Source organism: Diorhabda carinulata, chromosome 5, assembly GCF_026250575.1.
Source record: "Diorhabda carinulata isolate Delta chromosome 5, icDioCari1.1, whole genome shotgun sequence".
Taxonomy (NCBI): Eukaryota; Metazoa; Arthropoda; class Insecta; order Coleoptera; family Chrysomelidae; genus Diorhabda; species Diorhabda carinulata.
In genome coordinates this window covers 19,492,494-19,519,955 of record NC_079464.1, presented here as the reverse complement: position 1 = coordinate 19,519,955, position 27,462 = coordinate 19,492,494, and the positions used below count along the sequence as shown (strand labels likewise).

Below are 27,462 nucleotides of genomic sequence, written 5' to 3'. Positions count from 1 at the left end.
AATTTAGCTTTTTCGTGATTTATTTATAAAGAGCAATATTTACAATATTTTAAGCGTAATAATATTTACATTGTGTTTTAATATCACTGCATAATTTTCAAGTTAGCACCATTCTACAAGAATAAACTTTTAAAAAATAAAAATTTACATGTACAAAAATAAAATAATAACGTAAATATCGGATGTCCCAACTTATAGTATATACGCTCATTCAATTAGATAATTAGATAATACTTTACATGACATTAAAGTACATAGTGACATTTTATTCGGAATGTTATAAATACGAGGCGTAATCAAAAAATACAATTAGAAAAATTGTCAAAGATACTGGAAAAAATATAAAATCTCTCAAAGTTACTTCAAATACGATTTAAAAGAAGTAAAACAGATTCCAAAGTGGAAATGAGTGAGTTATGGATGAAGAACGTTTGAGATATCTTTTGATATCCAAACCAAATTAAAATATGCGAAAATTAAATAAATATGAACGTTTAAACAAGAAAAATGAAACGATCCACACTACAAATCGCTTTTTATTCAATAGCTTTAAATCTTCCTATTTAACCACGTCCTCCTTACTCACCAGATTTACCACCATGGAACCTCTGCAATTACCAATAATAAAAATTTGACAACATAAAACAATTAACACCATTAGTGACAATGAGAACCTCAAGATGGTCCAAAAGTAAGCCATTTCGAGATGAATCTTCCAGAAATGCATTTTTTCCATGGAATAAATGCAGAAAAAACTCATTACATCCGGGAGTTAAGTGGAGCAATATTTCAGTGGAACGTTAAGCGGAGCTGTTATTTCTACCGGGCGTTAAGTGGAGCGATATTCAGTGGAACGTTAAGCGGAGCTGTTATTTCAACCAGGCGTTAAGTGGAGCGATATCTCAGTCGGACGTTAAATGGAGCAATGTTTCAGTGGAACGTTAAGTGGAACTGATATTGCAATCGGGCATTAAGTGGAACGATCATTTCTCGGGTGTTAAATGAAACAATATATCAGTGGAACGTTAAGTGGAACTGATATTACAATTGGACGGTAAGTGGAGCGATATTTCAGTGGAACGTTATGTGGAACTGATGTTTCAATTGGGGTTAAGTGGAGCGATATTTTAGTGGAAAGATCATTTCATCAGGGCATTTAGTGAAGCAATATTTTAGTGGAACGTTAAGTGGAGCTGTTATTTCAACGGGGCGTTGAGTGGAGCGATATTTCACTAGAACGTTAAGTCGAACTATTATTTCAACCAGGCGTTAAGTTGAATTGATTCATGAGCTGATCATTGAGAGTGAAAACTGTAGATAGTGAATACCAGATAATTAATTGATCTATTAATTTTTAAGAAACAGAATACCAGTGATTCAATGCCACCCAAAGCAATTTTTAATTATCTTGTCAAATGAGTGACTTATTGCCGGTATAAGATAAATTGGGACAACCTGTGTACTAAAATATAGATTCCAATTTTTGTTTGATTATAATTTTTATATAAATATATTTTATAGAATAAATATATTGTATGTATATAAGTTTAATTAAATTATTTATTATATTGATTAAAAAAAATCGATATAATAACGAGATAAACAAAATCAAACGTATAAAGATTCTGATATTCTTCAGATATATTTTATTGTAGTTTGTTATTGCCATTATCTATTACGTTCGATTCTTTTTAAGTTTTGTTTAGATTTAAATAAGTTTTTATTTTTACATTTGTACTTTTCCAAGAAATATATATTCTTATAAAATATTTGTAATAAGTACAACTACAAACAATAAGAGACCGAGAAGAAACAGTATCATTCAAACATTATTTCATTCTGAATACGCTGTTACTACACTAATACTCTTAATAGTTTGGTCCTTCGAGCCTTGCATACGTTTTTATACGGCTCGAAAGACCAGTAATTGTGTAATTGTCAGTTTTAGTGTAGTATTTGGTAGGAATACCAGCAACAAATCGAGAGTTAGTTATTGCTTTATACTCTATAAGAGTAAAGAACCATCGTTTTTATTATAGTTTGCAGATTAAGTTCCAAAATATAGGTTTCCGGAATACAAAATAGAAAGTTAATTCTGTAAAATCTGTTCATATCTTCCAACTGCAGCTTTCCATACAATTTAAATGTGTGTACAACTCACGAGACTTTCATAGGATTTTACACAGCTCGAATAGTTATAACAGATTCAGAAATTCTAATATACTGAATTCCTTTTTGTCAATGACGTATTCACTCGCTTCTGGGTAAAAAGAATACTCTATAAGAGTAATAATCCAATATTTTCTTCGATATCTGTACTTTTTCGCATTCTAATTCCAAAAAAATTGACTTTCTTATGTTCATATACGGCTCGAAGGACCAGACAGTGTAGTTTTTTGTGTAGTGATCAGTATAAATAGCACTAACAGATCCAGAAATTCTAATACATTGGAAACGCTTTTATTCCATAGTTAAATATTATTCTTTTAGAGTAAAAATCTATCATTTGCTTCCATTGTGGAAATAGTTCAATTGTCGTAGGAGTTCTATAAAAAATTCTATAAAACTCGACAAAAAAGTGAAAATTTGATTTTATAATACAATTTTTGGAGCCGTTATATTGGAAAACTATTTGAAAATTCAATATTTCCGATTTCAAGTTTTACGAAGAAAGAACTTTTCTAACAAAAGGAAAACATTTGATAACAACAGAAGAATGTGTTTAAAGAATTCAAGATAACGAAGAATGATAAAAATAATGTACAACAAATATTTTTCAAATTAAGTACTTCAAAAAAATATTTTCATAAAATATCAACCGGAAAATTCGATTGTATTCAACAATTGTACTGTGAATAAAAATTAGAATAAAACTAAACAAAACTTAATATCATGATCCACATTAAATGGGTCTCAAAAATATTTCTTCAGATAGAAGATAATCGTAAGAAAAAAAAAGATTTTCACAGACTAGAAAATCGCTCAAGATAAAAAATAAAAGCTTTCGAAAAGTTGAAAAAACTAAATAAAATACTGTAGTACTTAAGTATAAGAATAAAAATCTTTAAAAGCGTAAACATTTTATCAACTAAAACCCTATTTGCCATATTTTTTTTTTATTTCAACCAAAACTTGTAATATGTATGAGGACTCATTAAGAGTATAAAGTATTGTTCAAATCTATGCGAATTACACTGCCCCACCAAAATTCACGCATAAATTTAACTATTATTGTAGTAAAACTAAAAAGAAACAAGTTAACATTATTTTCTCCTCTGGTATCATTTCTGATTAAAATAATGGTTATATTTCGAAAAGTCATGTGAATTGTAAACAACTATCAATTACATCCCAATGAGGCTCAAATTGATTAATATCATGGTTGCTAACTGGCCATTAATGAGCACATGGTCATTGTCAAATTGACAAAAACTCGACTCATTATAATCGACCAATGGAAGTACTCCCAGTCCAAATTATCTCTTGTAGTCACAAGTCCAATTGCAGACTGTTTTATCTTTTTTTAAATATCAGATGAAATTTTAGTTTTTTCGTTTCGATCCCTATCACTATCATTTGACATATTGTTCAATTTATATAAATTAATGCTCAAAATGTTTGAAGCAACGAATTTCACCAATTTCCCAACTTGTCAGAGTGAAAGCTGTGTTGGAAAAAGCATCAGGGGATGATATCTTCACAGTGGGGTCTATGAATGTACTTACGTGCTATACCTTGTATAAATATTTATAAAAAACTATAAAAGGGCATTTTAATTGCAAATATTTCCCCCTCTGGTATGAATTAAATCTCCAATAACCAATTGTAGACATTCCCGAACTTCTTCCACTTACTTCTGTTTTTTATCTTTTCAAGGGTCAGATGAGGGCTATAGTCCTTCTTAAATCCATTCCTTCCTCTATATTTTGTCTTCTTCGAATCCCCCTAAAACGTTTCAAAATACTTCGGAAGCAGGGTATTTCAACAATTTCCCCAGTTATCGGAAAGAAAACTGTGTTGGAAAAAAGCACCAGAAGATGATAACATCATAGTGGAGTCTATGATTGTGCTTACATGCTATACCTTGTTTAAATATTTATGAAAACCATAAAAGTGTATTTTAATTGCCTTTCATATTTAGTAATTTTCCTCGATTCATTTGAAGTTTTTCCTCAAAACATTGTCAAGGAAACAAAAACCATTAGTCTACACCTGATTTCAAAAGTGGACGATGGTATCAATATTGTTCAAACGTTGAAGAAAACACCAGAAGCTGATAACATCATAGTAGAGTCTATGATTTGACGTTTGCACAACACCCTGTATCAATATTAAAAAAGGAAACAATGAAAGTCCTTATTTTAATAGCGGTTTTCTTTTTCTTCCATATTTTTAATACATCAAATTACAGATGAGGTTTTTGGTCACTTCTTCTGTTCTCAAAAAGTTTTTCCACAAAACAACGGAGACGAATTTTCTCAATTGGTCACAAACTATCAGGAAGAAGGAGGTTCAGCTTTCATTTCATTTCATTTAAATGCCTTAGTCCACAGCTGATTAAGAAACGGAAGATGGTATCAAAAAGTATCAAAATGAAAACTACAAATTCTTCTTTTTTCCTTTTTCTTTTTGGTTGTCAGATGTTGTTTTCGTTACTTATTTTTTTCACTTTCTTTGGTTATCTACTATCTTCTTCAATTTTCTTCGCAAATTTTCACACAAAAGTCCCTGTTTCAATGGCGACTTTCTTATTCTTTTGCATTTTTATACCATCAAGAGTCAAAGAGACTTTCAGTCCCTGTTGTTCTTCAAAAGTTTTTCCAAAAAACATTGGAAAATAATTTTGTGAGGTATCAAAAAGTATCAGAATGAAAACTGCAATATGGGAAGCACCGGGAGCTGATAACATCATAGTAGGGTTTATAATTTCACGTTTGCATAAAATCTTGCATCAATATTTATGTTATTCTGTAAATTCTTCTTTATCCCTATCTTTTCAGATGTCGGATGTTTGTTTTCGTTCCTTTTTGTACCCACTTCTTACACTATCTTCTTGTATTAATAAAATATTAGATAGGGACAATTCAACCATTTTTGATCTAATATTTTCTGACGATTCAATTTACGTTAATTTTAATTATAGGACATGAAACAAAAACGTTTTTTTCTTCTTCTTTGTCACCAGTTCCTTCATTTGTCCCATCCATATCTTACTTGATGTCTAATTATTCCCATTCATATAGTATGTCCGTGCCAATTGAGCTGATTCTTATATTTTTTCTATTAATGCAACTTGTTGCTCTAGAAGTCAATTTTTTTCCATTTTTATACAAGTTTTATCAAAAAATACTAATTTTTTAATTATGCAATTAAAGCCGGAAAATTTTAAAAACATTAAATAAAATTTCACTTCTTCAGTATGTGAAATTTTGCGAAAAAAATACATTTTTAAACTTGAAAGGAATCAAGAAAAAGCAGTATTTTGAGAATTTACAATTTAAAACTAAACTGTAGATTATCATGAAGGAATTGATTCGAAGAGCGGTTTAGGAAAATTTTCGACAAAAATAATAATAATTTGAAGAAATTCGAGCTTTTAATAATTTCACCTGCCTTCCGTTTTGGTTCGCATAGATTTGAAAAAGTTGTGTAAAATTCACTTTTCTATTGTATGTAATTTTTTTATGGCGTTATATAAAATATTATGTACAATAAAAATATATATAACCTCGATTCGGAAAACAACATTTCTACTTTTCCAATCAAAGTTTAAATAAAACATATCGCGCGTTGATTAATAAAGCAATTTCGCGCGGTATATTAAATATAACAAAATACTAATAATACTTTTGATCGTATACAAATCATCCGAGTTATTTAAAAGCAAAAAAACCACTCCTCGGCCTATATGCACTAGCAGACGTTGAACTCTATTTTCCAACTTAACGTTTCTTTATAAAATAATTAAAAGTAATATGACGTTCGTCGCCAGCGACATCTTGAACGTCGTTTTTAAAAATATTATCAAAAAAAATTTTATATCAATTAAGTTTTTGAAAACGGAATACCCGGTTCAATTTTCATCGAATGCGTAGTCGGATCGTAGTAACCGGCTAGATAATAGATGTCGTTATTATCGTAGATGGTAGCGTAACTTTTCGGATCGTCTCCAATACGATCCGTATATTCTTTTAAAGGTACTACTTCGCATTTGTGAGAGATTGTCTGAACGTCGTTTTCGTCTATATGTGGCGATTCGAATAGAGCTCCCTGAAAAATAAATTGAATCAGTACAAATACATCAATAATCACAATTATATTGTTTGGTTATTCGATCATTCTAAAGGTTCATACCCGGCGCAAAGGACCAGGTTTCGGTTTCCAAAAAGTTTAACCTAACTTAAAATTTGTAATGGTAACTTACTGGATACTGAAGATTTTGTGGACAACCGATGGTTTCTTCAGGGTGATAGAACCATTTAACTTTTACAATCATTGTACCGCAAAGTTCCCACATAGCTTCAATTTTACCAATATATGGTCTGTCTGGTCGACCGGTGGATAAAAATACAGCAGAATCACCAACCTTCAAATGAATAAAACATCAAATGAATTGTTATATATACGAGTTATCTGAGAAAAGTAATAAGACTAGTACAGGTTATAATTTTCAAAAATTTGATTTTTTTAACAGCCACCATGTTTTTTTTCAATGTTTTATTCAAAGGTGGTAAATTACGATACAAGCTACCTTCCTCTTTAAAAAGTTTTTCGAATTTTTTGTTTTAGATTTACCAAATTCGAGATTATCTCAGGGCAGTGGGAGGCTATCATTTTTGCGGTGTCTCAACTTAGCTTTGGCGCCCTTTATAAAATGATGTTGAGGGAAAAAAATTAGTTCGTAACATTTTATTATCAAAAAATAACAAACAAAAAGTTTTATGTGGAATTATAATAGCTTTGATAGTGGTAATAGTGATATTGGTCTGTATTAAGACTACATTTGGTGGTACATACTCACGTCGTTTATAATATGCTTCAGCTTCATTATAACTTTCTATGGTAAATGTTTTTTGTATTACCCCTGTTATAAGTCAAAACCCAGAGCGTTCTTCGGGTTGATATTTACTTTATACATTGTGGAGTAGTATAAGTTGAGTTTGGATTAATTATGCAAATCATTCTTTTTTTTGTAGTTGTAAATGTTTGGTCTCTTTAGTCTTTTGGTGGCCTACCATATTTAATATACCGTAGACTTGTCGTTTGTTAATTCTGGATAATTTTAGACTTTCTGGTTTTTGTATCTTTTGGAGATCTAGTTTGATCCCATCTGCGTCTCATTTTGCGTTTTTCACTTATTAGTTCTCTGGCGCAGTGACCAATAAATTGAAACTAAATAAATGAATCTTACCGTTATCGTTTCCTTTCCACGTCGAATCGATTTATAAAAGAATTTTCTGAATCTTCCTTTCGTCCTTTGACGTTTGTACTCTTTTCCCGCCCAACCCCATAATTGCCTTGCTGGTAAAAAGGCGCTCATTTTGCTTCTACTTTCGCAAGATTCCTGTCGATCCCTCAGTTTAGTTGCCTTCTGAAATTTATAATAATTACCATTAAATTCAATGGGACTATGTTATGAACATGTTACCTTTTTTGTAGATACATCGGAATCATTCGGAACTGGTTGCTGTTCAATATCTATAGTAATATCATCATCTTTGTAATCTTCTATATTTTCATCACATTCTTCTTCAACGATATTCGATTCTATAACATCATTTTCTAAACTGTTTACACCTACGTTTAATCGAGATTTATCATGGTGTTTTTTATGTTTCCTATGCTTCTTGTGATGTTTTCGATCCTTACATTTTTTATCGTAACATTTATGTTTCTTCCTCCTCTTCTTTTTGTCCGGTGATAAATTAGTATGCAACTTTTCTCGTTTTTTCTTTTTGAGAAGTTTCTTTTTCATGTGCTTTTCCACTATGAGCGTTTTCAATTTATCTGTAATGTCGTTATCGTCGAAAGGAATTTTCAACTCGGGTTTAGATTCGATTATAGTGTTCGTTTCTTCTTGTACACTATATTTAGATATGATATTCTTCGATACCTTCTTCTTCCTTTTAGTAAGACTGAGTAGAGGATTTAGATCATATTCTGAAACGAAATATTTAATAAATATTAAATTTTAGATAAAATATTTTTTATATACCGATCACTGGATAATCTGAAGGTAACAACCTTATATCTTTCAAATCTATTCGACCGCTGTCGCCATCATCGAATTCTACTAAGACAAATTTACCATCCAGTTCTGGATCTGGTGAGGACGGTTCGGCGATACTCCCTGGATACAAACAACGATACTGTTGGCTCCAATATGCGCACACCCTCGTTCCAACTAAAAGTTCATTAGTGTTTTGTGGCGCTACTTCCACTATCTAAAAAATATGGAAAACAAAATTTGTTAAAGTATAAAAAAATTATATCTTTGTTCCGAATGGCGCGACGATTCAAACTATCTCGAAGGTGATTTTCGTAGGTGGTAAAATAAGACTACAACCATACAATCCATGATATAGTTGTAGATACCAACAATATTAATATTGATCTTGAGCATGTGGAATGGTTGAAAATGGTACCAGTCATCTACAGGTCTCATTCCTTGGTAAGTTGTATCTCCAAAAGAATACATTTAATGATTTACAGAAGGCGGCAATCCTGAACACCTGCTGCGCAGTTAGCAAAATGTAATCATTTGTTGTTTTCTCTTGGGATAGATGAATATCGATGATATTGTTTTGAATGAGCGGTTGATGTACCACCTTGATTGAGGAAAAGCAGATTTTAGTAATAATAGAAGATAAATCTTCATTTTATTACTCATTACCTACCTTGAACCTAAACATCGGGGTACCTTAGACCCAAAAAAAGTACATGCTTGGTTATGGTATATGAAATCTTATCACTTTAAGCAAATAACATAATGTAAAGGTGAAAGAAAGGAAATAATCACTGGGATGCAAATAGCAACTTAAATTTAAATTTGAAAAAAATATCTGGGCTACGGAAAAGCGTAAAAATTGACTTTGGTGCTTCCAGAAAATCGACGCAAAAAATCGTAAATTTACTATAGTTTCTCTTAGGAAATTTACGAATTAGATACGACAGATAATTTCAAAATTAATTTAGAAAGTAGGCAATGTTAGAGATGTATCGAAGGATAAAGTTAAGACCCTTCTGACCCACTCGTATATTGTATTGGAAAATAGGAATTTCATTGTGTAATTTCCAACCAATTAACTTTCAATCTACCAGTGTAAATTCCAATAGAATATCGTGATTAGCTCCACTGGCTTCAACTCCACTTTACCAGATTTGTCATTGGTTACACTTCAGATATTGTAATTTTGAAAAATGTAAACAAAAAACGAGGAAACAAATAATGAGATGAAATTTTGGGGGTCGCTATCCTTATAATATATTTAGACATCAAGCAGCTGAAAGAGGTGGAATTATTTTTATTTCTGATAAATTTCCAAATGTTGAAAATTCTCATTTGTCTCAACCTACACCTCTCCATTCAAGTTTTAATACTGATGGATTTTAATGCTAATAAAAATACTGAGGGAGGGGTGGAAATGTAGATGAACAGTGAGTTCATTATCATTTTCTTTTAGAGTTTGAACTAGCAGATTGGAAGGAAATTGGCTGATTTTACATTGATATTTCCATGTTCCGCAAAATATTTTCAAGAATCCAGACACCATGCAAAATATATTCGGGGACAATAAAATCGACACACCCCGTAGTATACATCGAGAGGGAAAAATAATAAACTTTTAAAACTATTTATCAAAAAAAATACCTAAAGATACATAAGACGAAGTTTTACAGTGCTAATTTTTTTTTCTTATTACAATTGCTCAATTTGAAGGTAAAACAACGTTTGCTAAAAAAACTTCTCAGTAGCTTGTATAACTCTAATTGTAGCTTCCACTGACCTAATTAAAGTTTTTAAGAAACCTAGCTCAACCACTCTTCTTCAATAGCCACCTTCTGTTCCTAGGAATTTTGTAGAAGCCGACATCTGACCCCCGACTCTTTTTTTAGGTACCTCCCATAGATTTTCGATGAGATTCAAGTTAAAACTTCCTATAAACAGTCAATTCCACCTGACACAAGTAACATTAACCCTATAAACCCTATAAAACATTTATATGATATTACATGTTGTTTTGGCAACTCCTGGTTGTATAATTCCGCTTTCAGATACGAACTGAAGAACAGTTTTCACTTCTCCACGAAATAATCCCCATATCTTCTCCAAAAACCACCTAATCTACAATGTACAAATGCTTTTCCCCTTTTTCAGAATACTTTTCTTTCCGATAACATCCCATTCGAAGTGGTAATCAATTACCTCCAACCAAGATCTTCCGCAAGCTCTAAACGGATCTTTCTGGTGTACAAATGGTTTGGAGTTAGCGCAAAGAGCTGGATTGGACATCCCACCACATCACTCCGAAAAACACTCACTATTTTTAAAGCAGAGCTGCTAATAATAAACGAATGTACCCAGTAGTGTTTGGATAGAAAAAACATTTACATTCTTTCCGATAGCCATGAGGGCTTGAAGAGCCCTTGGGTTATTAAAAGCACTTTCAAGCTAGCGCGTGGATCCAAAGGATCTATTGTGTCCCCCCTTTCTTGCTGCGAGACTGGCGATACTTTTAGAAAGTTCAGAATGTTGTATGACTGTAGCTGCCACAGATCTTCGACTTTTACTTTATACGCTTCCAGATGTAGTGCTTTGGAGTGTCTCACACTTTAGCGTGATGTAAAGAATCTCTAAAAGCACTAGCTAACAGAAACAAAATAACCCTAATGTAACTACCAGATCACCAGGATAAAGTGAAAAGGTGCCATCGACTCCTTATTGTAAACCAGAGCTCTACTGTGACCTCATGAGATGTCACATCAACAACAAACTGAAAGGATCGCATGGAAACCTACTGGAGAAGCATTGCAAGTCTAAGAAAATCGGAAGTTCGAGTGGTGCCTGCCTTATGGAGATGCTTATGTTTATTAATCTTGAACTTCTGTAGGTTGTAGTGTTTTACAAAGCCTTGGTAGCTGATTCCACAGACACGCACTTGTCCAAAGAGAGGAGTTTCAATAAATTGACGTTCTGGGCGACTACACGCGAACTCGATGTTCATGTCTGCCTGTCGAGTAGGTATTGTAAATACTGGCCTGGGTGAGATTATATTGGACAGCTCCAAAGAGCATCTACCGTGGTAGTATCGTTAAAACAGTCAGGTAAATGACTTTTCTTCTATTGCTTTACACTGTACAAGTTTCTGTTCAACTCTTGATCGCCTCAGCATTGAATCGAGCATCCTTAGGTAAATGTGCGAGCAATATTTCAAAGATGGACAAATCTGGACTTTGTGGAGAGCTTTTTGGTCTTAAAGAGGACTTCGAGTTCATGTGAAGACTATGGCGGACATATTTCTTCCAACTACACACTTAACCACATCAGTTGAGTTCAAGAAGCTTCTTGATGGTGGATCTTTTGAAAAGTTCCTGTCCCATCAAATTACTCCTAAAGACGATAGATATGGCAGAGGACAACTGCAGATTCTGTAAACTGCACTCTGCGAATCTCCTGCCCAATTCAGCAAAAGGCTCAGGTACCTCTTGGTACCTTGAAAAGTAATAGCTTCCTTTGGGAAAAGTCTATGTATTTTGGAGAAAAATATAGTGAGATAAATAAAAGCACAAAGACTGAACTATAAGGCTGTGTATATAATGAGAAGAAAACTAACTGAAATTATAGAAAGAATAACGCAATGGATCCCACTGTGGCCAAGGAGAAGAGACAGGTCGAGAAAGACTTAAATAAACGAAATAGAAGAGGACATAAGAGCACTTGATATAGAGAACTGGAGGGCAAAATGTCGGAACCTAAAGGTATGGAAAATAATAACAAAAGCAGCCAAGACAAACGATAAACTATAAAAAAGAAAACAAAAATAGAAAACGAGTAGTACCTTGAAAAGTAATAGCTTCCTTTGGGAAAAGTCTATGTATTTTAGAGAAAAACCAAAACGACTTCCCAAACAATTAATCGGAAAACAGTACGAGCCTCCATTGTTCGAATGTCCAATCAACGTCAGCACAAGCGAATTCGGGTTGTCCTTAACGATACACGGGGGTTAATTTTGGACAATTAGCGTGATTATGACTATATAATCCACTTGATAAAAACCTTCCCTCATTTATAATAACAGTATCGATATTATCAGGTCACTGTTGATATTTATTGCTGATACTGAAAGTCTATTAAAGCTCCTAGTCTCGAAGAGCTCTATTGCTGAGTCATTTATATGAAAGGTGATACAAACCGCCCTGTTTCGGTGCTAAGAATGTATTGATATTATCTAGAACGGTTTATTTAGTGAAATATAGGGTATATTTATGAAACTAATAATTTTTTTTCATATATTGGGTTCCAAACTAAAACTCAAGGGGCGGGTCGATTTTTTTGTACACATGTTTGATAGTAATTAAATAAAAATAATAAATGTAGCTAGCTAACTAACTAATCAACATTGATTAATTATCTACACAGGCACAATTAATTATTGAATACCACATAGCAGGAGTTTGATTGGTTAATATGCTCACTGCTTACTACAAGTACCATCCGCAGGCAGTTCTGGAGTGCGCCAATTGTAAACCGATAGATAGGTGATGAATACGCTTGATATTAGGGTTGATTTGCAAAAATTTCGTTTTATTTCTCCTCGTACAGTCGCAATATTAATAACAAGGGAAAAATATCGAAGTACACGACACCAAACTCGGCTACGAGATTTGATAAAACAAAAGGATGAGGTGGTGGAGTCTCCCCTTCGTCACGCCAACTCCTGAAGACTCCAAGTGGACTGAGTATGGCCCTCTGGATCTGGGTCTTCATAGAGCCGGTAGAGCTCGGTGATTGTACGGCTGCGCTCTGCTCGCACACTGATCCATATATTCGGTTAAAAACCTTTCACCCCAAGTGTCCCAGGTGTACATGTCAACCGGGACGTAGAATTGTGCGATAGATCCGCTTTTTCGTTTCCCAATTCATTCGATGATTTGAATTAAAGGACAAAAATTATATTTATTTTGTATATACGAAGATGATACAGGATGTAGTTGTCTTGAGGTGACATTAGACACTTCGGTCTGTGACAATTGGAAATCTCGTGTTAAAATTTGATAAAAATTGATCGTTAGTTCAACGAATATAATGAAAGGTATGTTTTTGTATGTAGGATTCGATTTTATTATAATTAACGACCTAAAGCAACGAGGTGTAATAAAAAATTCTACAGTCCAAATGCGTGTACACGAAATTACATTTTTTCAAGTAGAATCCACTGGAACATAAAAAATTATAGCGAAATCGATAAGTAAAATTTTAATTTTGAAATATTTCTGATATAAAATTGATAATTTATTATTTTGCTAAAATTTTTAATGAGAAAACTTTAAAGTAGAAACGGTGAAGTCCTCCACCACGTGAACCAATCTACGAACATATATCATCTTCTTCTATCGATAGAAATCAAACATATCGACATGAAATCTATTTTTTAATCGATTATCAACTTTGACATTTGACAGATCCGCCTCAACGTCCTCCAACCATAGAAGAGCGCCGTCTTCCTCGAAGACGCCGATCTCCAGGAACCCCCTTTTCGTCGTCATAGTCCATGTCTCGTATCCGCCGGTCATCAAATAGCGAGAACCTTGTCTTTACAAAAAGAAATAAGAGACGCCCCGCTGCGAACTGAATCTTCTTCTCTATCGGCCTTTTTTCTAACAACATACAGCCAAGAACCGTGTTTACTTGTTATACCAGCTTGTTAGAAGAGTGTACATCTGAAGACCTGCTTCATACCCTTCAAAAATAGGTGACTACAAAGGATAACTACTATAGATTCTTTACGTCCTGACACATTCACGGGTTGCACCAGGAGAGTATGACAAACAAAGATTTTTTTTCTTCTAGAAATAAAACGTGTCCATTTAGGCATTACAATATTCAATTTTCAGAATCAGTGAATCATTTAAAAGTATAGATAAACAGCATTACATAATAGAACAAGTTATTGAATCGAATAATACTGAAAAAATAAAAAACGTAAATAGGGTATTATACATAATTCGAAATAGTCAGTATAGTAAATTGTGAGTTGTGTAAGTTTGAAAAGTTAAATTATTCTTAAATAAAGTATGTGACAATTGTGGATTCTTGATTAACCATCAACTAGTTAATTTACAGATTTGGTAAACGTCCTTGTACAGAGAGAGACCAAACAGTTGAAAAGAGACGACAACATCTATCAACAGATGCTTTAAAAGTGATTTTAACTGTTTTCAATCGATTTTGTAATCGAAGAATGTCCATAAGTGATGCTGCTTATCCGGGAAAATCATTTTTTTTGACAAATATTTCTCTCTAAAATTGTATAATTTTAATTTAGTTCAGAGGACCCTCACTCATTTTTGTTAACTACATGAATATGTGCCTACTTATATAAAATCCAAGTCATCCTGCAAAAAATCAGCTCTCCAATAATAATGGCAAATATTAATTTTGGATTTCATAACTTATTCACCCAGTATATCGATATTCAAAAAAGACAGATGGAACTGAGTTGTGAGGTTGCGCTTCCAAATCTAATTATAAATATTATTCCCAGAGATCCTAAAACTAGATGCTCTATGGTATGTATCAAATCACACCATTCACATGAATTCTGTACAAAAAGTTATCCAAGGATCATCAAGCATCTTAAAACTATAGAAACCCACCCAAATCCACTACAAGAGAAATTGTTAAGACGAATAAACGCAAAGACTCAAAAAAATTGGCAAATAAACTTAGGTGACAAATTAACCCACAAAATGTGAATAAATATTTTGATTATTAATAAAAATTTGGCTTACATCAGTCATAACGATTATTTCGAATGAATTGACCGAAATTTTGATTTGAATCGTATGAATATTGTTGTTGACGTAATGGAATACCTCCACCGTTTCTTTTACTGGATTCATTTTCTTGATTACACAACAAGAATTAGTTTATTATAAAAAAATTTTCTTGTGTGGTTGTGTAACTCAGTTAAACCTTAAAATGAACCCCAACGTTCGCCAGAATCATAATTTCATCCCCGAAGAGTATATTTTTATAATAGAGGTTTGGAAAATACGAGGGCAATTCGGAAACTTGGACGTGGAATTGGAAATACGTCTTAAATTAAATACTATGGCTAAGGAAAAATAAGTCATATAATCAAATATAATATAACAAAATTTATGCTACCACTGAAAATTCCCATAGAATTAAGCAATAAAAATGTCAGCAGCAAATATCCATCGATAATTGTGCACCATACACGATCCAAAAGGATGATGAAATGTATGGCCGTCTGTAGTGAAAGATCATCTAATCGTTTAAATCGATAAAAAAATTGGTAATTTCACAATTTCAAATTTTTAGAATACATACTGAACATTTCTTGAACAGTTCTGTATAAAGAAATAAGTTACCGAAGATTTTAAGCACTACTTCAGAATTTCTTTCCAAAATAGTGATGTAACTATTATAGCAAATGGACATAGGGAATTAATAAAGGCGATCAACAAATTAGAAGAAGAAGCAATCAATTACGGACAGAAAATGCAGAAAAAACCAAATATATGAAAATAAAGGCAAAACCAGAACAGTATCTACCTTTAACCATCCAAGAATAACTTTGGGACCAACAACCAGAGGAAGGATAAAGGAAAGGATAAAAAAATCTATCAAGCCTTTGGTAGAAACAAAAACCTATTAAAAAAACAATGTACAAATGAGACCAGTAATCACCTATGCGATGGAAACAACAGTAATCAACAAAAGGGAAGAAGAAGAAAGAAAGATAATAACTATAAAAGTTCCAAACACAGGAGGGAGAAAGGAGAGCAAAGAAAAACGAAGAAATAGAGAGAGAAAATATAGTGAGATAAATAAAAGCACAAAGACTGAACTATAAGGCTGTGTATATAATGAGAAGAAAACTAACTGAAATTATCGAAAGAATAACGCAATAGATCCCACTGTGGCCAAGGAGAAGAGACAGGTCGAGAAAGACTTAAATAAACGAAATAGAAGAGGACATAAGAGCACTTGATATAGAGAACTGGAGGGCAAAATGTCGGAACCTAAAGGTATGGAAAATAATAACAAAAGCAGCCAAGACAAACGATAAACTATAAAAAAGAAAACAAACATAGAAAACGAGTAGTAATTCATCTGAAAAAATGATTTTAAAGCGATAGCCACAATCCAAAAGATTTAAATGCCTGATGATGATGATGAATGAAAATTTACTAGCCCATATCAAAACATAGATATAATATATGACATGGGGTTGAATTGTTACCATCCTACGGGATGCTCAAAGAATATTACTTATTGAATAAACTGAAAAGAATCTTCCAGAACAAACTTTGCGATCTACTAAACTACTTTTACCGACTCGTACAAGAGAGGTTACTGTAGGAATCGCCCTCGTACTTTTAGAACTGGATTGTTCCGAGTTTTACCTCGGATGTCTATTGTACTGTATTAAAGAAAATGTTTGTTGAACTGATGAACTAACATAACCTACAAATTAAATCACACAAATTACATATTCCCGATATACAAAACTTACCGCGTCTCTCAATATTTCTTCTCGAGACATTATATGGGGTTTATTTCCCCTTTCCCCATCTAAAACAATTGAATAAACGTCCGGGGGTTCTATTGCGTTTAAATGTCCGGCATAAAATAGACCCCCCATAGCAGTTAGTACTCTTAATTTATCCACTTCTAACAAAGCGGCTGTCAAAATACATCTATTGTCGTCGATTCTTCTTCTATCCATGTCTTCACTATCACGATCGGTTATTGAAGAAGCCTGAAAAACACAATATTTTGTTCCATTATTCATTATTAACTCGTCCACGACATGGACCTACAAAAAGGGTAATGAGGAGAAGACCTCATCACGCCATAGTAGAACTTTGATATTATTAATATCCCTTAGTTACTTGAAGTTCCATTAACGTATCAAATGACTTGCTTTTATTTTATATTGATGTGACTCTAAACGACCATAAACATTTTGTATACGATAAGATTTAGTATTTAAGACAGGGTAGTACACGGATACTAGGTTCTTAATAGTTTCGACATTCGCCAAATACTCTAGTCGGATTATTGGTTAGGTGTAACTGAGTTTGAGTAATTATTCATATAATGCACCTTAATAGTTTTAAAGGCTTTTAGTTAAGTTTTATTCTTTGAATTTATGAAGACAGGATGAGTTGTCTTATTTGACGACCGTAAAATACTCCTGCTTAATTTTTTCTAAATTGCTTCTTAATAAAAAAATACTGTACAAGCTCAGCAATGGCTTCAAATTGTTTTTAGGACTCTACTCCATCGAAAAGAACCATTTGTTAATGGTAGTCGTACAAGCACCGATGATAGTGAACGTTCTGGTCATCCAATTAAGGTGGTTACTCCAATAAACATCAAAAAAGATCAGAAAAAAAGAAACCCAAAACCAAAACCGAAATACATCAAAAAGTCAATTTTTTACCTGTTTTCTAAAACAACCAATTTTTTATAAAAAGAAACCTAAAATCAAGACCGAAATAGATCAAAAAGTAATTTTTTTACCTAATTATCAATGCAACCAATTTTCTATAAAAAAAAACCTAAAATTAAGACCGAAATAGATTAAAAAGTGAATTTTTATACCTGTTTTTCAAAACAACCAATTTTCTATAAAAAGAAACCTAAAATCAAGACTGAAATAGATAAAAAAGTAAATTTTTTTACCTGATTATCAATACAACCAATTTTTTTAAAAAAAACCTAAAATTAAGACTGAAATAGATTATAAAGTGAATTTTTATACCTGTTTTTCAAAACAACTAATTTCCTATAAAAAGAAATTTGAAATGAAAACGATTCATCAATAAGAATATATATAAAGATCTAAGAAGTAAAAAGTTGAAGAAATATATACCTTATCTTCGGCATCTTCTTCTTCTTCTTCGACAGTATTGATAACAATATCTTCTTCATTTTCATCTGCTGAATCGCATTCTTCGGCAGGTTTTAATGTCGGTTCGGCTTTGAGCTTCGGTTTTATTTTGGATGTTCTCAATTCGCCCGGAGCTGAATTTCGATGTTTCGACTTTTTATATCTCACTTTGGTTCCTTCTTCTTCAAAACTACGAAACCTTCGTTCATCAAAATTTATAAACAAAAAAAAATTTAATTATTTATATACCTGGGATCAATTCCATCGTTGTAAGTCTTATTCTGTAGTCTAAATTTTTCTTTGGCTGCCAGTAGGCATCCAATAAAATTACTCTTCGGTTTCTTGGCTACAATCGTTTCAGTAGTAACTTGTTCAGTAGAAAAGGGCATTAATTTTCTAGGTCTTCCCACTTTGCGCTTTTTAGAAGACGAATGTTTCTCGGAAGAACCATCAAAGTCAGTTTGGTTTATTTGGTGTTTGAAATCCAACTTTGGAGTTTCCATTAAATCGGAAGATTTTATAAATTTTAGAAGGGGTTGATCGAAAATAGGTGACGATATCGTACTTCTATCAAAATCTACCGATTTTGATCGAAAATGTTTTTTCAGATGTTTAAATTTTTTCGTTTCCATTAAACTTGATTCATTTTCGTTATCTTGATCGTTTCTTATTAGATTCTTATCAAACAAATTTTTGACAACAAAAATATTTGTTTCTTCGGTTGTCGACGTTTGATATTTTTCACACGCACATTCCCTTTCTTCCTGATAATTTTTCAATTTCTTGTGCTTCTTTTTCTCGTGATAATGTTTGCCGCTTTTCAATTTCTTCCGTTTCGGTTCGTCGGTGGAATGTCTTTTGGATTTTCTCTTATCTTTTTTCCTTTTCTTCAAATTCTCACATTCCACTACCGGTTTTTCGTTTTCTTCCATTATCCTTTGCTCGGCTAAAGCGCATAATAAATTCAGACCGTCTAGGGGAACGGAATTTTTTGGAGGTTCTCTATCTGTTGGAATAATTTCAGTTTTTTGTAATGACGATTCAAATTGATCTATACTATTCGATAACAATTCCAAACCACTGAGCACTAACTTAGCAGGTTCTTTTGGTGACTAAAAAATAATTGATTATCAGTTAAAAGTATTGACACTTTATTTTAAAATTTTACCTCAGGTTCTACAATCACTTCTTGTAGATGTGATCCACAATCATCAACCATAGGTTTTATGGTAATATCTGGTGCTTCTGCTGGCGTTGGTGGTTTTTCTGGTACTTCGGGGGTAACTATCTCTTCTGTACATACCACAGCATCGGTCTGATTACTGGCATCTTGCACAGCAGAAACCTTAGTTTCCTTAGAATGAAACTCAGGTGGTGGTGTTAAGTATGTCACCGGAGAAGTTGCTTGAGATTTACAAATAGTTTGAGTAACAACTGGAAATAAAATTTTCCCAAACTTAATATCAAAGTACCATTTTAATTTTGAATATATATACCTGGTTCGGTCGCAGGGCTTTGTGATACTATAAAATTCGTGGGATGTTGATATATAACATGAGTGGTAATTAAAGGTGTCACGTCGGTGATGACGGTTGCCGTACTAGTTGCAGTAGAGCTTACCGGTTGCAATGTTTTAGCTTGGTCAGTTTCAATTTTAATTAATGTCGTGGTAGGTATTTTCCGTTTATTATCGGTGGTCAAAGCCACTAATCTTGTACTATGAGCTTGAGTTTGTTGGTGGAACGTTCCGGAAAAACAATGGGAAGGTGTCGATTGTACTAGCTGAAAAGACGGTGATGGAACAGGAGGTATGGATGGCAATAGCATAGGGGAATGCTGAGGATAACCAGACCAAACGACAGCTTGTTGCAAAGAATCTAAAAAAATGGAACATTAAAATTTAGTTTGATTATTAAGAGATTTAGGTACGTACCTAAACTATTGGTAGATAGAAGAAGCAATCCGCCTGTATTGGGATCCCGAACTACTTGCAAACCTACTGGGGGAACTGGTACCAATGGTTCAACAGGAACAGGAGCCACTGGAGCTGTAAAAAATTAATCAATTGATTATAATAATAAAAGAAATAGAAGGAGATGTGTCTGCATTAGTGAATTATTAGTAGTCCAAGTGTTAAGATTTTAAAATAAATGTTGTTTGTAAAAGTAATTTTGGAAGATGTCAGATTGTTGGGTGAAACTGGTCTATCTATAAGAGAGATTTCTAATTAATATTTACTTATTATACTGCAAATTCAATTGGCGTAAGAACAAGAAGACCGAGGCTATAGAGCCAAAAGCTCCAGATGTAAACTTTTATCATGATAAATGATAAAAAGAATGAAAACTCACGAGAATACTGCCAAACTGACGGTGGAATATATGAAGCAGCATCCACATGCTTCGTTTCTATTTCCGTCGTTTTATTATCTGTGCAATGTATCACCGTATTATCTGTCAGATTATTCGTCAATGTAGCCGAATTGACAGTCATAGTTGCACTAGAAGGATCTATAAAAGAAGAAAATCGTTCTAATGTAGCATATCAATCAATGGAATGCGATATAGAGAGCTTTAAATTTATTTCCTAGTTTCATTTGTATTATCAAAATAATACTCAGACTGGGCACTATTAGTCCGGGCTACTAAGGTGAAAATGAGGTATAACCTCCGATTTCCATGAACCCGCATCGATTTGCATGAAAATTAATGGAGTTGAACTTGACTTATACTTTTCTTCAAAATCTACTCTATACTGATATGTGCTTATTACTCTTAGGGGTGAAAACTACCTCTTATTGCACAAAATTAATAAAATCATAATTATGAGCATTTAATGTGTAGTAAAATACTTTTAAGGTTTAAATAAAAGTTGTTTGATGCTTTAATATAGTAAATATAATTTTTTAAGCTTGCTTGATGTATTTCATTCCTTATAAAGCACGCTGGTTAATATAAAATTGAGAAAATTTTATTTAATTACTTTGTGGTAGCTTACTTATATTAAATTAACTCATTTTGTTTGTGTTCAAATCAAATATATTGCATCTCAAATGTTCGACCCTCATAAATCATCCCTTATTTCGGAAAGAACTCGAAAAAAATATTTATAGACGTATTTATTCTTTCTGACAATTCATTTATTTCAAATTAACATCTTTTCATCTCTTTTAACTTGAATATTTTGTATTTAGAATTTTCAACACTTTTAAATCATCCTCTATTTCTAAAAAAATTGAGAAAGCTATTTACAGATGTATTTATACAATTTTTCGATTTATTTATTTCAAATTAACACCTATTTATCTGTTTTAACTTAAATATTATGTATTCATAATTTTAAACCTCTATAAATCATCCCCTATTTCGGGGGATGCCTTATTAAAAAAAATGAAAAATATATTTACAAGAGAGAGACAGAGAGAAAAAGATCTTAATAGGTTTCCAGAAAGACGTCGGCCATCTCGGGCTACAGTATTCCGGTTAAAACCCAATCTTTTAAATTGGTACTCAAAACCTTAACAACAAATTAATGGTTTACTTTGTGTGGAAGCAAAACTGCTGTAAAAAAATAGAAGAAGAGGTAGGAGATTCAAAATCAAAAGTGAAAAAAAATTTTAAGAAGCATTTAAATTGTGTAAGGTAAATATTGTTCAAGAATTGCTCCTGACAATCAATTTAAACGATTGGAATTTTCAAATTGGTTTTTAACCAAAACTAATGAAGATCGGGATTTTCCATTGGGCACTAAAATTTATATACAATTTTTGAGGGTAGCTTAACTGCCCAACGATATTACAAAATAAATGCTGGAGTTGTTGGAGGACATACCTTTGGCACAGCGACATCAGATATATTTCCAGCAAGATGGAGAGCCTGCTCATAATTCAAGGGTAGTTAGAGAATATTTAAGTGTTAGTCAGATGGCCTCGGAAGTCACCGGACATAAGTATTATAGACTTCTTTCTACGACCACACTTAAAAAATCAAATTTATGCAAATCGGCATAATAATACAGATGAACCTCGAGCCTGAACCAAAGAAGTATTCAGAAATTCACAAAGGCAACCCTTTAGGATTTTAAAGGTGAATTGAAACTGTATGTGGTTTATGTATAAGACAAAATGGACGACATTTTGAACAATTTTTTTAGATTTATATACTTTTTTTGGTTTTTCTAATTCATTTTTTAATTTGATTCTGAAAAAAAATAATGTTAAAATATACAGGATGTATCATATAAAAAATACCAAGTTTGTACCTAACCTAACCAAGTTTAAGTCTAACCTTAAAAACAGTGCTGCAAAAAAATGTTTAAATACCCCACTGACTTTTTAGTAAAAATATCTATTATAAGCAGTTTTTATTTATTTTTTTTTTCCACACACCTGAGAAATAATAACATCTCCAAAAGTGAATATTTTTGTTTCCGACTTGTATTTCAGGAACAAAATTAGTTGGAGTATTTATGTTTTTGGCTTTAAAAGTTTTACAAAAAAGTGACAAAGGGGGCAGAAATATTAAAATTGTTTTGGCCCTTGGAACATACCGAAAAAATTATTCTGGCCCAAAGGCTTCAAAGTTTGGAGACCCCTGGTTCAGATCATGAATTGTAATATTAAAGGACAGTAAATTGGTAAAAAATAATTTATAATCATTAATTTTGTGACTGATTTAAACATGTTTTTTTTTTCATAAAAACCATGTTTTGTTCCAAAATCATCCCCAAGTTAATAGTAGTATAAAAAAAATTGATAATCGAATGTAGAAGATACTCGTTTTATGCATCATATAACACAACTCACCCGCTAATCCGATTATATTATTGCCAAGTATATCGGGAGTTTGTTGTGTAGGCGACATAACCTCCAATTTAATCATAGAAGCGCTATTTGTACTTATTTCAGATATATGTCCGGTTGGTTCTTTCTTCATGTTTATTTCGTTCCATTTGAGTGTATTTGTCCTTGTACAACAGTTCAGAGGATCCATAAGTTTCGAATGATCTATAGTCGATATCTACACGAAAAATTAATTTATTTTAGACATAATACGAATATAATTTTATTGCTAGCTTACCTGACAGCTGCAGAACTGTGATTTATAGTTACAGCATTTCTCACAATGTTTTTCGTGAATCTTTTTTGGGCTCTGTTGTAGAGCAAGAGACGCGTCCACCGGTTGGAGTAAATTAGAATTGATGCCTTTAGCTAGAAGTTCGAATTGTCCAATGGGAATCGGGGAATACGGGGAACCTGGGGGTGGAGTGGGTGCACCGAATGTGTAACTTGTTGTCGAAAAAAGCGAATCTGAAACTGCATCAACATTTTTCTAAAGGTACAGGATATTACAACAATTTAAAATGTATTTGTCTCCAAAAACTACTATTCTAACAAAGATATTTGTGTGAGAAAGCCTCCCTCACCTTTGTAAGATGTTTGGAAAATATTATCGGTGGGTTGAGGATATTGTCCAGTAGCAAAACGTCCTGTTGTGCTGCTGGTACTCGAATGGGAGTACAGCGTACTACCAAAACTTGGGCCGCCAGAAAATAATGAATAAACTCCATATTTATTGAGACCTCAAAAAAAAATCATAGAAATCATCATATATTGTAATGAGATAAAACATACTAAAAAATGATGTATGTACATGGAATTAATTATAAAAATGAAGGAATCCATATCAATTTTTAAAATAACACAATCACATAACCTATAAATTAATGTTGAATCTTACATTGTCAATTTTGTAACTTTATAATTATATAAAATAAAAGAAAGTACTCTCAGTGTATTACAAAAAGCAGACATCGTATAAAAAGGTTATAAAAAAAGTGACAATCATGGAAAAAAACTATAAAAAGCGGGGAAAAAAAGATTATTGTTGGGTGGTTACCAAAGCTAAATAAGAAATTATAAATATAATATAGGTAATTGAATTCGCAGATTAAATTAAAAAATAGCTCTTAAAACGAGCAAAAACGACACTAAATCTATGCTTCATCAGTCAAAGCAACAATAAACAAGGTTAATATTGAACCAATAAGTAAACTGTGTCATGATGATCACGTGACGTTATTTGGTTTTACAGGAAATCTATAGTAGATTGTTTTATGGAGTCGTTTAGGCTTTGCAACCACTCTGCACCTATACCTCATTGTTCTGCTTCCAAAATACGTAGACTCCTCTTAAAGGCGGTTTCTTTAGTGGTTTTTTGTGTTCCACTTCCCAAAGTATTGATACTACTCCCTCAAGGTACCTGAGCTTTTTAACTAAATGGGCAGAACATTCACAAAGTAGTCTCTCTGCTGTTTCCATGACTTGCTCGCAAAAATCTGCAGTTATCGTTCTCTGGAGTATTTCTCCAGAAAGACTTCATCTGATTCTTAAGTCATTCGTTCATTTCATTATTGATGTTGCATCTTTTGAGACTACAGTAGGGATCCGTCTTAGGTATAGAGTCGTTGCCCCTCTTTTTAGCAAAGCTCTCTACTTCCTCATTGCCTGATATACCCCAGTAGTCTGGTAGCCACATTAGGAATACTTTTTGTTAGCTAGTGCTTTTAGAGTTTGTTTCCACTCCTACACTAATTTGGATGTGCACTCAATAACTTCCAGGACTTTCAAGGCTGCTTGGCTATCTGAGAGGATGTGGATTTGCTTTTTAGAGAAGTTTCTATCCAAACACTCCTTAGCACATTTGTTTATTGCTAGCAGCTCCACCTGAAAAATAGCGAGTGATGTTCCTAGAGGTATGGAAAGCTTGCATTTTGGTTCACAAATGACCAAACCAGCTCCTTGCAGTAGATTTGAACCGTCTGTGTACCAGAGAAATACATTTCGAGCTTGAGAAAGATTTTTATTGACCCATGATTGGCGATCGTTAATTACCTCTTTGAATGGGATATCTTTATCCAACATTCTATGCATTTGGTCACTGCTTTCTAGATATATCAGCATTGGAATTCTTAGGTGACCTATCAGATTTCATCAGATATCATTTAATTTTACTGCCTGGATTAGCCTGGGCGTCTTTCTTCACTATAAGGTGAAAAAGAGGCAGGTTTAGTAGTGTCTCTAAGGCTGTGGTGGGGCAGGTTGACATTGCACCTGTAATATCTAGACAGATTGAATCTTGTTCAGTTTTTTTCAGCTGTTGTTTATTCAGTTTCCAACCACCAAACAAGAGCTGCATATGAGATCAAGGGTTTGGTGACTGTTTGGTATATCCAGAATACCATCTTAGGCTTCAGTCCCCATATCTTGACAACAAGCTATATAGCAGTGGCTCTCAAAATTACTTTATCTAGGTGATTGTTCTAAGTTTAGAATGACTTGTAAATATTTTGCTTCATTGGAAAGTATTGATTTAGTTTCATTAAGGATAGGTGCGCTTATATTTGCCTTTTTCCTTGTAAATGGGAGTAGTGTGTGTAGTGAATGGGTACATTTTATGTAGCTTTATTAATACAGTGTGAGTATTAAAATCTAATCTGTAACCAAAATAACAGATATTTAACAGGAAATAAAAAGATGTTATCAAGATTATATGGACAAGACTTGATGACTCTAACCTGTAACTTATCATCTATGAAATAACCACAAAAGATAAGAAAATGTAGTTTGGAAATAACATTTTGGAATTTTCAATGTATTATCTATAAATAGTAATGGCTTTATATACTATAAAACCAATATAAATGAATATTTTAATATTACAGGGACAGTAACAGGTAAAGCTAATTATTTAAAAAAAGTAAGTACAACTTAGTTTTAAAGTTATTGAAAAGAGAAAGTGATTCATTGACAGTCTAGTTGTGTCAAAAATAAGTTTTAAGTAAAAAAAGTGGCTAATTATTTGTTATATATGGTGTAAGGTTGATAAAAGTTTTTAGATAGAAAATGAATTGTGTTGTGTTTCATATTTGAAAATTGGTTTTAATATATTAAAATTTATCTTTCTTTTAAAAACCATTAAATGGTTTTTTTACTTTCTAAACAGTGGAACCAAAAAAATATTTGAAAAGATACATCTGAAGCTTGTGCATGTCTCGTCTATGCATAATAAAATTCTTATTACGATAATTAGCACTTTAAAAAAACTATTTGAATAATACATTATAGATGACTTACCATCATTTGGAAATGTAGAAATTGTGGGAGTCTGCACGGCACTTAGTGGCCATAACCCCCTTTGATTTGGCAAACCTGTACCACTTGGACTACCCAACATTTTTAAAATGTATAGCTAATCGAACACCTATAGTGAAATATACAAAATAAAATAAGTAAAAAGTATTAGATAGGATTTTACACAAGGATACATAATTACCGAATAAAATTCGTATTTTTATAAGGTCAGTTTGTAAACAAACTACCCTGTATATTTTGACCCTTACGGAAAATTCAAAATTATGCAAAGCCATGTTACTATTTTTTTTAACATGGACAGTTTGTAATTAAGTGAAACCTGTAACGATATTCTATGCCATTTTCATAAAAAATTAATAAAAAGAAACTTATTTTCAAAAAAATTTTCCATTATTTTTTATACTCTCTAGTACAGCCCAAGCTCTAATTTTCAAAGTCTAGTTTCTTAATATTTTTTTCAAATTATTGCAAAATTATATTCCTTCAAAACCAATGTTTATAGAGTTATATGTCCAGTAAACAGTTACACTCGAATTGTTTTATTAATTTTTAATTTTTTATTATCAATATTTTAATAGACCTCCTACATTGCTTTATACAAAATATGTATTATATATTTAATATATTTAACTTTTGTTTAATTAACAAACAGAATACAGTAATATCAATATTTCAACTCTATAGCATTTACTTACATTGAGTAGGTGGTAGATACCTACTTCTGGGTTAAGTGTCTTCCAGTTCCAAATATAGAATTGGTCCATCCGGCCCTTAAACATACTAGTAATAGCATCACAATAGATTGTATGAAACACTATGAATTACACTAGTTGTAGTAAAGAATCCTTCAACTAGTTTTTAAACAAAAAAAATAACAAATAGCCACTGACGCAACACTGAGTGTTCTCCAGAGCCATTTCCACACAAATAGTTTAATGTCTTCACCATTAACGATATTTAGGAAAACCCAATGGGTTTTTGTATTTTTTTAATATAAGGACGCTCATTTTATCGTCTATATTTTTAACGAGAAAATGTCATATTGCTATTAGGTGTTTACCGACAATATATACCACCTCAGATATAAAGTTGGCAACACAACTATCTGAAAGATGACAATCGCTTTGCGATTCTGCTACAATGGATCGGATATGATGTAAT

At 32.5% G+C, this 27,462-nt stretch overlaps 1 protein-coding gene across 8 annotated transcripts; it reads right to left on the bottom strand.

Annotated features, from left to right (window-relative positions):
- Nucleotides 1-18: 18 nt before the first annotated feature.
- On the bottom strand, nucleotides 19-27,435 carry LOC130893683 (protein winged eye). Of its 8 annotated transcripts, none has more exons than XM_057799970.1 (17): nucleotides 26,997-27,415; nucleotides 26,284-26,410; nucleotides 23,574-23,729; nucleotides 23,228-23,463; nucleotides 22,954-23,167; nucleotides 20,501-20,659; nucleotides 20,083-20,196; nucleotides 19,646-20,026; nucleotides 19,318-19,583; nucleotides 18,399-19,261; nucleotides 18,132-18,348; nucleotides 16,767-17,012; nucleotides 8,216-8,444; nucleotides 7,649-8,160; nucleotides 7,412-7,591; nucleotides 6,425-6,586; nucleotides 19-6,270 (listed from the first exon to the last, which is right to left on the bottom strand). In XM_057799970.1, exons 2-17 carry the CDS (start codon nucleotides 26,381-26,383, stop codon nucleotides 6,046-6,048), a joined length of 4,260 nt encoding a protein of 1,419 aa, XP_057655953.1. In that variant the 5' UTR covers nucleotides 26,384-26,410; nucleotides 26,997-27,415; the 3' UTR covers nucleotides 19-6,045. The 8 variants fall into 8 exon arrangements, with proteins under 8 accessions (XP_057655953.1, XP_057655954.1, XP_057655955.1 ...); XM_057799971.1 differs by having other exon boundaries at nucleotides 27,021-27,404; XM_057799972.1 differs by having other exon boundaries at nucleotides 18,132-18,339; nucleotides 26,997-27,389.
- Nucleotides 27,436-27,462: the final 27 nt, after the last annotated feature.